The sequence below is a fragment of the Lepus europaeus genome, chromosome 3 (assembly GCF_033115175.1).
Source record: "Lepus europaeus isolate LE1 chromosome 3, mLepTim1.pri, whole genome shotgun sequence".
Classification (NCBI taxonomy): Eukaryota; Metazoa; Chordata; class Mammalia; order Lagomorpha; family Leporidae; genus Lepus; species Lepus europaeus.
Genome location: NC_084829.1, coordinates 61,708,238 through 61,722,607, shown reverse-complemented (window position 1 = coordinate 61,722,607; position 14,370 = coordinate 61,708,238). Strand labels below are relative to the sequence as shown.

The 14,370-nt window shown below is 35.4% G+C and overlaps 1 protein-coding gene across 1 annotated transcript in view; it reads left to right on the top strand.

Moving 5' to 3' along the window:
- The window catches only part of EYS (eyes shut homolog), a 1,789,541-nt gene that overhangs the window by 1,025,094 nt on the left and 750,077 nt on the right, over window positions 1-14,370 (top strand). Inside the window, 2 exon segments of the mRNA XM_062187220.1 lie at window positions 141-331; window positions 5,927-6,018. Coding sequence (XP_062043204.1) covers window positions 141-331; window positions 5,927-6,018 — 283 coding nt within the window.

Below are 14,370 nucleotides of genomic sequence, written 5' to 3'. Positions count from 1 at the left end.
ATAAGTGCCTGAGATTGAAATACTAGGAAAAGAGTCACATATGAGCTGGTTCAGAGAATGTTGTTAATGCTAATAATATGAAATACAAGTATTGAATATTCAATTGCAACTTAAATTGTATTTTCTTTCTGACTCCACAGATTTCAGTTGTGTTCGGTATTATGGAGATTCCTATCTAAAATTTCAGAATGTGTTTTTAAATCAACAAAATAGCATCTCCCTAGAATTTCAGACCTCAAGCTCTCATGGACTCCTTCTCTATGTCAAGCAAGACTCAGATTTGGTGGATAAATTTTTTACTCAATTGTTTGTTGAAAATGGTGCTTTAAAGGTAAGTCATTCAATTTACTTAATGTAAAAGAAATTTTAGGAAGTTTTGATTCCCTGATTTATGGTTAGTGTTAAAATGAAATTTAAATTTAATAATGTCTTTTGTCTTTACAAGTGGACTCTTACTCTACTTTTGTAATTTCTTCCTGTTCTCATTTATCCATAAAAACAGTATATGGCTAGAATTAATTTTCTTTTCTCCTTTTCCCAGTATTTTCAACTGTTCTTCCACTTTAACATTGATGAGTTTTCCCATTCCCCAGTGATAATTTTTATTCTTTTGTTTATAACCAAGATACCCAAGAAATCCTAACACTCTTTCTCAAGGACTTGAAGGGGAAAGTTATTTTCATAATTACACTAAGATGTCATTTATCTTTTTGATGGCTCATTCTTACAAGCTGACAATGGAGTTCTCTAGAGTTTGCATGACAGGTGATGATGTCATCACTCTGATCACTATTGCTGTGTGTGCTTATTTTTGAATCTTTGAATTGTCTTTTTAAATTTTTATTATTATAAATATTGATAGACATAATCCAGTAAGTAAAAAATCTTAAGAATCTTAACAATGCTTAAGAGTGCAAAGGGATTCTAAGAAACAAAATTTGAGATCACTAGTTCAATATTTGATGGACTTCATAACAATTTTGTTTTAAAATTCCAAGATTATTCAACTTAGAATATTTGGAAGCCAGTTTTGATTACAGAATACATGCACACTTCCCAACATTATTTTTTCTAACAAAGCACTTCATATTCCTGTTATAAATACCTGCTTTAGGGAACTCATTCTAATCATCACCAAAATAACATTAATTCAGAAGCTGATAAATGAAACACAATAATTGTATTTTTTATTTTTTTAGAAGCAAAGAGGACTCTGGAGTAATGAGCACACCTGGTGTCATGAGTTGCTTCCTTTTTTCTTTTTCTTTTTTTTCTTTTTTCTTTTTTTGACAGGCAAAGTTAGACAGTGAGAGAGAGAGAGAGAGAGAGAGAGAGAAAGGTCTTCCTTCCATTGGTTAACCCCCAAAATGGCTGCTACTTTTGGCACGCTGCGCCAATCTAAAGCAAGGAGCCAGGTGCTTCCTGCTGGTCTCCCATGCGGGTGCAGGGCCCAAGGCCCAAGCACTTGGGCCATCCTCCACTGCCTTCCCTGGCCACAGCAGAGAGCTGGACTGGAAGAGGGGCAACCAGGACCAAATCCAGTGCCCCCATTGGGACTAGAACCCGGGGTGCTGGCACTGCAGGCAGAGGATTAGCCTAGTGAGCCATGGTGCTGCCGGCCCACAATAGTTGTATTTTGTCTACCATGTCTTTTATGATGTGTTTTAAGTAGTTAATCTGAATTTCAATTAAAAGATGGGGGATACATTCCAGTTAAATGAACTAGTTTCTACTTAGTTTAATTTTCTTTAAAAACTTTGGTTTATTAAGTAACTATATATACATATATATATATATATATAGTTATATATAGAATTTAACACAATGCTTTATAACTTAAATAAATGCTAACAAAATATTGTAGATAAGTAGAAATTTATTTTTATGTACTAATTTACTTGCTCATTCATTCATTGTACAAGATATCACCAGTCATGGTGCCAGATTCTTTGGATTCAGTAGTAAACAAAACATTGTGTATGCTGCATGTTGCTTTTGGTGTATTACAAATAATATGAAGAACATGTGGGAAATTAGAAAAATAAGGCAGAATTGTGTAATGAATAAAATATTAAAATGAATCATCAACTTAAAAAAATAAAAATGAAAATAAATGAATCATCAAACCTTCATTTGACCCTTTAGGATAAAGTTTGCTGACTCCTTCTTCACAGCATTTCTCTTAACTAGTACTTGAAATCCATATTAACCCTTTAAAAACCTGCAAAAATATGGAGGTCAGATTAAGAAATTACAAAACGAATATACTATCTAGCATTAGTCATGGTGAGAATACTTCCCCTAAGCACAGTTAGTTTCGTGTGCTAATTCTACTGCCATGACTGTTAGTTCCTCTCACCACTGTGGACACCTCCAGTCAGAGGCAGTTGTGAATATTTTGTCACATAATGGATTACCAAGAGTAATGGTCAGTTACTCATTTTACTTTAAAAGGAAAACAATCAATTCACACTGAATTAAGCCAATATATTTAGGGATTATAAATTAGCTATAGAAAGGGTTTTTTTTTTTTCCACATAGATTTTGTGACAAAGGATGGATATATAATTCTAATATATATAATAATAATTACTATATTTTATTGAGTTTCAAGTGTTTGTTTCCACCTCAAAAAAATTTGTTAAGATCATGGACTCTGTAGCTAGACTTAGGGTCTGAATCAGCTGAGCCATTTAGGAGCTTTGAGATTTTGCATGTGCTTTATACTTAAATGTGCTCACTTGTAAAATGAGGGCAATTAAATTGTTGTGAGATTTAAGTGAGTAAATTGATAAATTTTGTGAAGAAAAAGTCATAAATGAGTGAATACATAAATGCATGGAAAATGCATGAAACACTCTCTGGGACATAGTAATCATTGCTGAGGACCTGTTGTTTTCCTTTTGCATTGTTCAAAGATCCTGAAGACAAACTAAGGCTTTCTGAGAGCTTCACAGTATTACAGGTGCTTTTCTTACTCCTTTAAGGATGACAGAGCACAAAATTTTATTCGGTTATGTAAATCCAAATTTCTGTTCTTTCCATTGCACACCATTGCTTCCTTGGAATGATTTAGAGGAAATCTCAGCATTATTTATCTTCATGACTTTAAGATTTTCCTTGTTCTGCTATGGTTTGTGAGACTATGCTCCAATTTCCACATCTATTTTAAAAGTATAATCTTAGTAGGAATGCATTTACATTACAATTTTCACAAAGACGTATTTATGGTTGTACTTTCACAGTGATCATAATTTAAAAGCAATTCAAATTCTAGAAATGCCAAATTGTTTATAAATCTTTTGGGAAATTTACTTCCTAGGAAAGTTTAATATGTCAAATATGATTTTTAAAAATATTTAATTGGGGGCCAGCCTTCTCATGTACTGGGTAAGGCTAAAACCTGCAATGCCAGTATCCCACATTGCCCCAATTTGGGGAGTAAACCAGCAGATGGAAGGTCTCTCTTTTTGTCCCTCCTTCTCTCTCTGTAACTCTACCTTTCAAGTAAATAAATATTTTAAAAATACGTAATTGGCTATTTCTCATAGCAACGATTGAGAAGACACCTTCACTATCACAACTCATGTACTAGTCATTACTTATAAACTGGATCACAAACCATGGTGCCTCCCTGACTGAGGGCAAATCCCTTTACCTCAGTTTCCATCTTTGAGAAATGGAGGTAATAATAAATGGTATCTAACTCATATACGTGCATTTCTCTTGCTCTATGAGGAAACAATCTGTTGACATTTGAAATGTGCTCTTAATTCATAATGGAGGATAATTTTTTAAATAGAAGTTCTTTTTATATGTATCATATAGGAACTATTTACAATAAAAGAAAAATCAAGTAATGTTAACAGAATTCTCTAAAAAAAAAATTTATAGCTGTTTAACTTTGACAACCCTGAAGATAACAGGAAATAAGACTCAGTAGTGCCCAACAAATAATTTTCCACTATATCTAAACAAATTAGGGAGACCTCCCCACAGACATATACAATAGTTAGTTCACTGACAGTTTAAATAACTGCTATCTTATTTATCAGTGAATATTTCAGAATATTAGATATAAGAAGCACCTAAACTATTGTCCACGTTGTACAAAGTATTCCATCTGATAAACCTGAGTATGCACACTAATAAACTTGGCTGTAACCTAGACACAGATTAAGAAGCATTCAAAAAATAGCTGTGGCCTTGAACTTAATTACACATGGTTTGAGAGGAATGTTTTGCCAAATTTTTTGAACTAAAATCTCTTGCAAATTGCACACTAATCTATTTGTTTTTAGAAATCCTGATGTTGCTTAATATACTGCTTAAAGTCAATTTAAAGTAGATAATTTAATGAAGGAAAGGAATGCTTTGCATTTGCCAAAATCATAAACATTATAATATATAACATTTTTCTTTGGACTCCATGTTGGTGGATTTCAAATATCAACTTATACACAGCTGGATGCAGAGGAATTAATGGAACTTTATGTGAATTTTTTAAAATTTATTTTATTTATTTGAAAGAGTTATGGAGAGGGAGAGAGGTAGAGGCAGAGAGAGAGGTCTTCCATCCTCTGGTTCACTCCCCAAATGACCACAATGGCCAGAGCTGAGCTGATCTGAAGACAGGAGCCAGGAGCTTCCGCATGGGTGCAGGGACCCAAGCACTGGGGCTGTCCTCTGCAGCTTTCCCAGGTACATCAGGAGGGAGCTGGATCAGAAGTGGAGCATCCCTAACTCAAACCGATGCCCATATGAGATGCCGGTGCTGCAGGCCAGGGCCTTAACTGGCTGTACCACGGCACCAGACCCACAATTGTGTTTCTTAGCACAGATGTCAGTTACAGATCACTTGTAGAGTTGATCAAAACATTAAGGCTCCTTCCAGAAAAATACAGCTATAAAACATTCAATGTTCATACAGGCACATGCTTCATCCACAGAATTCCCAGGGTACATAATCCAATGCCTAGTATAGCTATGAATTTCCTTTCCTAGGACATGACCTAGTGGCACATTTGCAGTAGTCCTACAAATGGCTCTGGATGCCTTCAAGCCTCAGGAAGCTTCTGATGAATGTGTAACTCTCCTAATCTTTAAATTCTCCTTTCTGTAACATTAATATATACTAGATTATATTAACCAGACTTTGCATTGCTCAGCCACTAGTATATAATGAAATGTGCCAGTAATACTTGCTTTCTAATAGCAGAAGAAGCTAACTTTCTCAATCGTGTACCCCAGTATGCTGCAAAAGAATGTACAAGTGTCTGTGTCTGCATATATGTATACGTTTACATTCGTAAGGTCTTCAAAGAGTTTATGCAAGAATGAGTCTTTCATCTTGTGGTTAATAGAAAATATCCAACATCAGGCTAACTGTGTTCAATGCTCCTGACTCCAACTTTCTGCTAATGTAGACGCTGGGAAGTAGCAGTGATGGCTCAAGTAATTTGGCTTCTGTCACCCACTTAGGAGATGTAGATTGAGTTCCTGGTACCTGGTTTCAGCTGTCTACCCCAGGCTGGAAAAGCATTTGGAGTTAATGGTCTGATAGGACCCCTCTCTATATCGATTTCTCTTCACCTGTCTTTCAAATAAGTAAACAATTTTTAAAGTTCATGTAAATTTGAAAGAAAAGATGTTTGTTCATTAAATTGATACATAATGTTTTTCACAATACGTATTTTCCATGAACTTTTTGAAGAGCTCATGAACATACAGAATACTGATATGTTTGAGCTTCATTTCTAGTAGTAGTTCTTAATGAGATAATTTGAAATATCACTTCCTTTTACATTTCAAACTTATTTCTCAAAAGCGAAATAAAATGTATTGGTAAATTATACAATTCAGTATAGATACAAGATATTAATTTCATACAGAGAAACTGAGGAAAATCATGTTTTATTTTCCCCAGTATCAATTTTTCTGTGCTGGTGATGCAGAATTGAAAAGCATTAACACTACCATTAGAGTGGACAATGGACAAAAGTATACTCTGCTTATCAGGTAAGACATACTTGTTTTCTTTTCCACTTAATCTGATAAGTAGCAAAAAATATTACTCTGAGTATTATCCTTGTTGTTTTAAAATCAAGGTTATCCTGATTACTAGTTACATGTGACTGTCTGTGAATAAGTGTTTATCAAGCTTTTCATATATCCTAAAAATTGTACTAGAGAAATGAGGTTATGGAGGTTACATTACCAATGAACTTACATAAGCAGATTTACAAAGAAGCTATGAAAGCCTCATTATTTTCCACTTGAAAGAGTTGCACAACTCAAATTAACTGACATTTTTGGAGAAAACAAAGTAAGTATATTCACTGTAGAATGTTTGGAACATTCAAAAAAGCTTAAAGAAGAAAAGTACTGTGATCCATTGTGCCACAACCCAGAATAATTAATGCATTTTATTAATATCCCCAGAAGCTCTGTTAGATTTCCAAATGTTCATCAACATCTGACAGAAATCATTCTTCCAATTTGATAAGTGAAACTTATATTTTCCTTCTTTGATCTGTAGTGAAGTTTAATTTTAACATAGATTAATTGATTATTGTTATGTATTTTTGCCTCTCTCCACCTTTTTTATTTCTTCAATAGATGCTTAAAAATGAACACCACAGCCATAATTCAGAATGAAGACTAAAATGAATTGTTTGGTTATGGCAATAGATTATTACTTAGCAAAATAATTATTCATTTAAAGCCAATAAAAACGAAAGCAAACAGGCCTATTCAGGGCCTGGGAAAAAAGTTAAATGAGAGGTTTTAAGGAAGTTTTAGTTATTATATTGTTATCTATATATACTATAGATATATTATATATATATTATCTATGATCAATATTTATTGATCAAAAGATTAATAGATCAAGATTGATCTATTATCCAGTAAATTCAGAAGATCCTTTATCATACATATCTGTCCTGAATTCTTGAAATAAACATCATCATTTTAAAGCCTGTATGATCCTACTTAATAAATTCTCATATTCTTTCCTTACTGAAGACATGGATACAAACATTTTAATATCATTATATAGCATTTTAACTTCCTAAGTTAAAATTTTGGGACCATACACTTTGGAGAGTTTCATTCTTAGAAGGGTGATAATATCCCTCAGTAGGTTGAAGCCACTAAGACACACTCTAGTTAATCAGGCAAACAAAAAGCTAGGTTGGACATGATGAGAGAGTTATAAGGAACCTAAGAAGACGTTGTTCTGGCCTGGGCATTTTGAAAAAGAGTTGCAAAGATAAAAATATACATCATAATTATAATTATCAAACTATTATTGTGTCAACTGTATCATTTATTACAAATCCAACTTATTCCTAAGAAAAATTCTAATTTTTATATTTATGTTTAGAGGAAAAACAGAGGTCGAGAAATTATGTAGAGAAAACCAGATAGCTGGAAAATGGCAGAGTTCCTGTGCTGCTCACTCCAAATCTCATGAAAAAGTTCAAGTCTTGGGGCCTATGACTCAGTACAAAAACATAAGATAATTTGATCTCTTATTTTCTCCTACCCTGAAACAACTGTTGTATGTTCAAGATGAGATAAGGATAAAAATCATAAATGATCTTCCTGTAAAAATACCAGCAGTGGCAGGGACAATATTAATCAGCACACATTAAATAATTGCCATGTACCAGGTGCTTTACAAACCCTTACCTGTACCTAATCGTTGTAACTCTCATTATGCCTGATTGCACTGGTTTCCTGGGCTTCTGTACCAAGGCATCGAGGACTAGATGACTTAGAAAGCATTTTTAATTTCCCAGTTCTGAAGGCTAGAAGTCTGAGATCAATGTATCTACAAGTTTAGTTTCTTCTGAGGCCTGTCTCTTTGTCTGTGTTTTCATAGCTTCTTTCTCTGTGTGTCTGGTCCTCAGGTCCTCTCATAAGGACACAAATTGTGTTGGATTGAAAACCACTCTAGTAACCCACCTTTAGCTTATTACCTGCTTTTAAGACTGACCATCTCCAAGTAGGTAGTGGACATTATGGTTTTGACGTGTAAATTTAGAGCGCAACGTAATTCAGCGCAGAACAGCTGTCATTCTTGTTCAGAAGCTCAGATTCTTAAAGTCTTGGACATCTTTCTCAAGACCACGTTGTTAGCCAAACATGGAGCAGATTAGAACCCAGATTTCCTATCTCCTGAACTAATAAGCTTATCTCCTATACCATGTTCACTCTGTATTTTAAAAGTGACAAAATATTATTTAAAATCTTTATTAAGAAAAAGAAAAGGAAAATATTTATTAAAAGAAGTGTAATATTAAAAACATTTTAAAATTCTAGAATACCTATTTGTCACTAACCTCATCACAATGTCACTTTTAAATATACTCAACAATAAAGATCTCTTTTATGTTATTTGACTGTGATTTCTTCTTTTGCAGTTTACATGCACTACTGCTTTTTATTTTTATCAAAAAGTAGTTTATGTCCTGCCTATATCTGGTCTAAATCATCTAAATTCAGAAATATTTCTTCTCAGGTCCTTGGCTTGTTTGAAGTGCTGTAATAGAAAAATTTATGGAAATACACTTTTTCTGTGATTGCCATCTATAAAGAGCAAGAGTGAAGCTCAATTGGTTTTATTTTTCTGTACCTTTAAAATGTGGGCTTGGAAGAAAAAAGGGAAAAAACTTCAGTTTTAAGCTAAATACAACTCAAGAATGCTGTAACTATATTCTCCCTCCCTACTGTTAACATACTATTTTAAGTGAAGGTAAATGATACACACACATTTCACTCCCTACCCTAAATTCTTTCATCTTTTCTGTTAAATGATGTCATTTCTTTTGAATATAGGATAAGGGTTCTTCCTCACATGCTGTTATAGAACTTTAAGGAAAAAAACCAGCAAGGTTTCCTAGGCTCTTAATGAAGCACTCTACTATCATCAAAGATGATGCAAATAGCCTCCATGAAACAGTAACAAAGCTCATTACTTTTTGAGAATAGGGAAATATAAGCTGTTCTGTAGACCAGTATTTCTCTTTAAAAAATGTGTGATTGCTTAACATAGCAAATGCAGGAAGAAAAATATGGAGCACTTAAATCAGGTGAATCATACATTGCCAAATCACACATACTAAAAACTCTTTCAGTGAGAAATCAGCTATAGCTGGTGCATATATTTAATGAGAGGAAAAGTGAAGATGGGACAAAGCAGTGATGTTAGGCTGCTGAGTAAAATCATACAGTATATCAAGAAGTAAAACACAAATGGGTGAGGCTTTGTCACTCCACTTTCGAACGCAAGGTATTTAAACATAAAGTGCTGAGGCAGCTTAAGGGAATGATGCATGTATTTTCTGGCAAACACAAATAAAAGAGTATGAGGTTGCTTTTTGCCCGTTTTTGTTGAGTGTGCTTATGATAATTAAGAATTCATTCATATTAATTTTAGTACATTATTAACATATGATACTTATTATAAACACTATTGTGTGTATTTCATTATAATACGTATAACATTATAGGTTACATTTCACTTTGGTTCTTTAATTTATTATTTTATGAAAACAAGTGTATTATGAGATTTTTGCTTTCACGTAAAGTCACTACTTAACATCTACCTTGTTCAAAAGGAATGATAGAACTTGAAAGTCAAAGATATAATTAAGTTTGATTTTCTGAATTTCTCGGTTATAAAACCTAAAGACATTTTTAAGTGACTGCCAGTTAAAAATACATCCTTGAATAAAAAAGTTCCTGTATTTTTTTGTCTTAGTCTTAAGTTCACAGTCCACATCCTGATTTGTAATTTAAAGGAACTCTGCCAATCCTTCTACAGCTGTCACATGGCAAATTTGTTGCTTTGGCCTTTTGACTGAAGGTAGACAGCTCATATTCTAAGAATGATATACAGCCAAATAAAGTAGGAGAAATGAGAATGGCTTCTGTTATCCTTGAGAGAAGTATTTACTAGCTACTGTTTATGTGTAGTCATGTAAACATGTAATAAACTACGGAAAACACTAAAATAAATAGTATATATTGTCTACACAAACAATAAATGATACTTAGGGAGAATGACATGTATCAATGAAATTCCCATATTGTCAGATATCTCAAATGATATGAAACTGGATACAAAGCCTGAGTTCCATTGCATTATTTCCTTTAGTTGATAACAGAAGAAGTATGTTCTCTAAAAAATAAATGGTATATAGAAGATGAAAGGAATAAAATAATGTAATATTATTGTGTAGGAAAGAATGAGTTTAAATATGAAATGCAGTTGTATTCAAGCTGTATAAATCCTCAAATTCCTCAGTGAGAGCTGTGAGCTACATCACGTGGAATAGACACCTACTGGAGGTTTTTTAAGAGAGTAGGTAATATTATACAACTAGTATTCACTTTCCATAGTATGGTAGGCTAATCGAGAGTATATGGTAGATTTCTGGGCCTTTCCATTTCCCTATGCAAAATCTTCTTCTCTGTTCTTTTCCTATGAAATTAGCCTGTGTGGATCATACTGGCATGCACTATTCTAAATTAAATCATGATAAAAAAAATTATGTGTTGAAGCTCTAATCCTCAATAGTCCATAATTTGACCTCATTCGAAAATAGAATTGTTACTAAAGTAAGCACTTTAAACTAAGGTTATGGGGCCGGCGCCATGGCACAGTAGGTTAATCCTCTGCCTGCAGCGCCAGCATCCAATATGGGCACCTGTTCTAGACCCGGATGCCTCTCCTCCAATCCAGCTCTCTGCTATGGCCTGGGAAAGCAGTAAAGATTGCCCAAGTCCTTGGGCCCCTGCACCCATGTGGGAGACCCGGAAGAAGTTCCTGGCTCCTGGCTTCGGATCATCGCAGCTCTGGCTGTTGTGGCCAATTGGGGAGTGAACCAACTGGAGGAAGACCTCTCTATCTCTCCCTCTCACTGTCTGTAACTCTACCTCTCAAATAAATAAATAAAATCTTATTTATTTATAAATAATAAAGAAATAAAACTGAGGTCATTAGGGTGAGCCGCAATACAATGAGACTGTGGCCATAAAAAAGGAGAATTAGGAAAACAGAGAGAGATGCAGGGAGGAAGACATCGTGAAGGCCCTGGGAAAGGACAGCCATCCCCAAGCCAAGGGAGAAGCCTGGAAGAGATCTTTTCCTCATAACCCTCAGAAGGATCCAGAGTCCTACCATGACTTTAAACCTGGGTTTCTTGCCTGCAGAATTGTGAGACAGTAATGACATTTGTTTAAGCCACCAAGATTTGTAGTTTTTTATTAAGGCAACATTAGCAAACTAACACAGGACTCCTTGTTATCTGACTTCTTTAGGGACCCAGCCAGCAGAGAATATCAGCAGGAACTTAGAGCAGCAGGAGACTGATATCATGGAATGGGTTGCCAGGGTCTTGAGTGGTATCTCATGGGCTGTGTCACTCCCTCAAGTCAAGGTCTTGGCTCCTGTCAGATGACCCTCTCCTTTAACAACCACTCTTTCCTTTTAGTCTAGATGCAAAGGTTGTTATCAGCATAACTTTATTATGGCATTGTGTTTCTTTTAAGTTTTTTAAGAAAATTGTTTTAAAGATTTGTTTTATTTATTTGAAAGACAGCGTTATAGAGAGAGGTAGAGAAAGAGAGAGGTCTTCCATCCTCTGTTTCACTTCCCAGATGGACTCAACTGCCAGAGCTGCGCCGATCCGAAGCCAGGAGCCAGGAGCTTCTTCTGGGTCTCCCACACAGGTGCAGGGGCCCAAGGACTTAGGCCATCTTCTACTGCTATCCCAGGCCATAGCAGAGAGCTAGATTGGAAGAAGAGCAGCTGAGACCAGATCCAGCGCCCATATGGAATGCCAGTGCTTCAGGCCAGGACATTGACCCGCTGTGCCACAGCACCGGCCATAAGAAAATTTTTAACAGAGCGGGCATGGTACAATGAATTAACCTACCACCAGCAATGGTGGCATTACATATTAAGAGTTCTGGTTCAAGTCCTGGTTACTCAGCTTCTGATCCAGCTTCCTAATGAGGTTGGAAGGAAGCTCAAGTATTTGGGGCACTGCCCACTGATGTGGGAGACCAGGATGCAATTCCTGGCTCCTAGCACTGGCCTCACCCAGAAATGGCTATTGTGTCCATTTGGGGAGTGAACCAGAAGTTGAAAAAAATCATATCCCACATTTCTGCCCCTTCTCTCTGCCTTTCAAATAAGTAAATAATTTTTAAAAACTCTTTAAGAGACATGTAAAAAGTATACATATTTGTGGGATACCATGTTCTATTTTAGTACATGTATACACTGTATAGTGTTTAGTCTGGGTAAACATATCTATCTTCTCAAATTTTAACATTCCTTCAAGGTGAAAATATCCAAAACCCTATTTTCTGTCTTTTTTTTTTCTTTTTATTGAGAACTATACAGTATACTGACATTATTTATAATCACCCCACAGGGTAATGAAGCCTGGAACTTCAAACACCCATCTAACCATAACTCAATCTGTGTTAATCAACTTCTTTTCATTTTTCCCTTCCTATGTCCTTCACCCTCAGGCTTCTGGCAATCATCATTATCCCTTCAATGTCTATGAGATCATCTTTCATTTTAGACTCCTCCTATGAGGGAAACTATGTGAAACTTGCTTTTCTGTGCTTGGCTTCCTTTACTTAATGACCTCCAGTTACACCCATATCCTTGTAAGTGACAAGGTGTCATCTTTTCTGATGACTGAATTGTATTCCAGTGCACGTTATTTACCACTTTTTTGTACGCATTCATGAGCGGATGAACACAGTCTGTTTGCATTTCTTTACTTTTGCTACAGTAAACATGGGAGTGCAGATGTCTCCTTAAGAAATTAACTTCATTTTCCAGTCCTAGGATTGCTGGATCATGTGGTAGTTCTATTTTCAGTTTCTTGAAGAACCTCCATACTGTTTTCCACAATGTCTGTACTGATTTACGTTGCCAGAACAGTATGCCAGGGTTCCTTATTCTTCACATCATGATCTTTTTGATAATAGCCAACATAACTAGGGTGAGGTGAAATCTCAGTGGAATTTTGATTTGCATTACCACAATGGTTATGATGCTAAACACTTTTTCATGTATCTGTTGATCACTTTTATATCTTCTTTTGAGTAATTTCTGTTTAAATCTACTACTCAGTTTTAAATTTCAGAAGTTTTTGTATTTATTTATTTATTTATTTATTTATTTGCTATTGAGTTGTTTGAGTCTTACATAGTCTGGATGTTAACCCCTTATGAGGTATTACAAACATTTTCTCCCATTCTGTAAATGGCTTCTTCATACTTTTGATTGTTCCTTTTGGTGTGTAGAAGTTCTTTAGCTTGTTGAAATCCCATTGTATGTTTTTGTTTCCTGTGTTTTTGGAGTCTGATTCAAAAAATGTCCTGATGTATAATTTCTCATATGTTTTCCTCTACTAGTTCAAGTCTTAGATTTTGGTAGCTAATCTATTTTGAGTTTATTTTTATACATTGTGGAATAGGGAATATAGATTCACCCTTCTGTCTGCAGATACCTTATTCTGCCAATCTAATTTATTAAAAGTTTGGGGACTGGTGCTGTGTGGTAGCAGATAAAGCTGCCGCCCACAGTGCTGGCATCCCATATGGGTACTGGTTCAAGTTCTGTCTGCTGTACTTCTGATCCAGCTTTCTGCACCTGCCTGGGAGACCCAGAGGAGGCTCCTGTCTCCTGGCTTTGCATCATTGCAGCTCCGGCCATTGTGGCCAATTGGGGAGTAAACCAGCAGATGGAAGACCTCTCTTTCTCTATCTCTCTCTTTCTCTCTCTGCTTCTCCTTCCCTCTCTGTGTAACTCTTTCAAATAAATAAATAAATCTTTTTCAAAAAAAAGTCTTGTCATTTTCCAACTCATGTGCTCTTTAGAACCTATGTTAAAGATTAAATGGCTGGCAACTGGATGGTTTACTTCTTGGGTTTCTATCCTATTCTACATCCATTAATCTATGGTTCTCTTTTTTATGCTAATACCATGTTATTTTTTAAGAGAGAGACTTTTATGTCTTTTTTTAAAGAGAGAGAGAGCCTCCATCTGCTGATTCTTTCCTCAAATGGCTACAACACCCAGGAGCCTGAAGTTGGGAACCAGGAGATTGATCTGGTTCTCTCACATGGGTGTGGAGGTCCAATGACCTGTGCCATCCTCTGCTGCTTTCCCAAGTGTATTAGCAGAGAATTGGATCATAAGTGGAGCATCCAGGACATGATCTGGCACCCATATGATATGCCAGCATTTTAGGTGTCAGTTTAACCTATTATGTCATGCCAGCTCCAAGACCATGCTATTTGAATTACTGTTGCTTTGTGATACACTTTTAA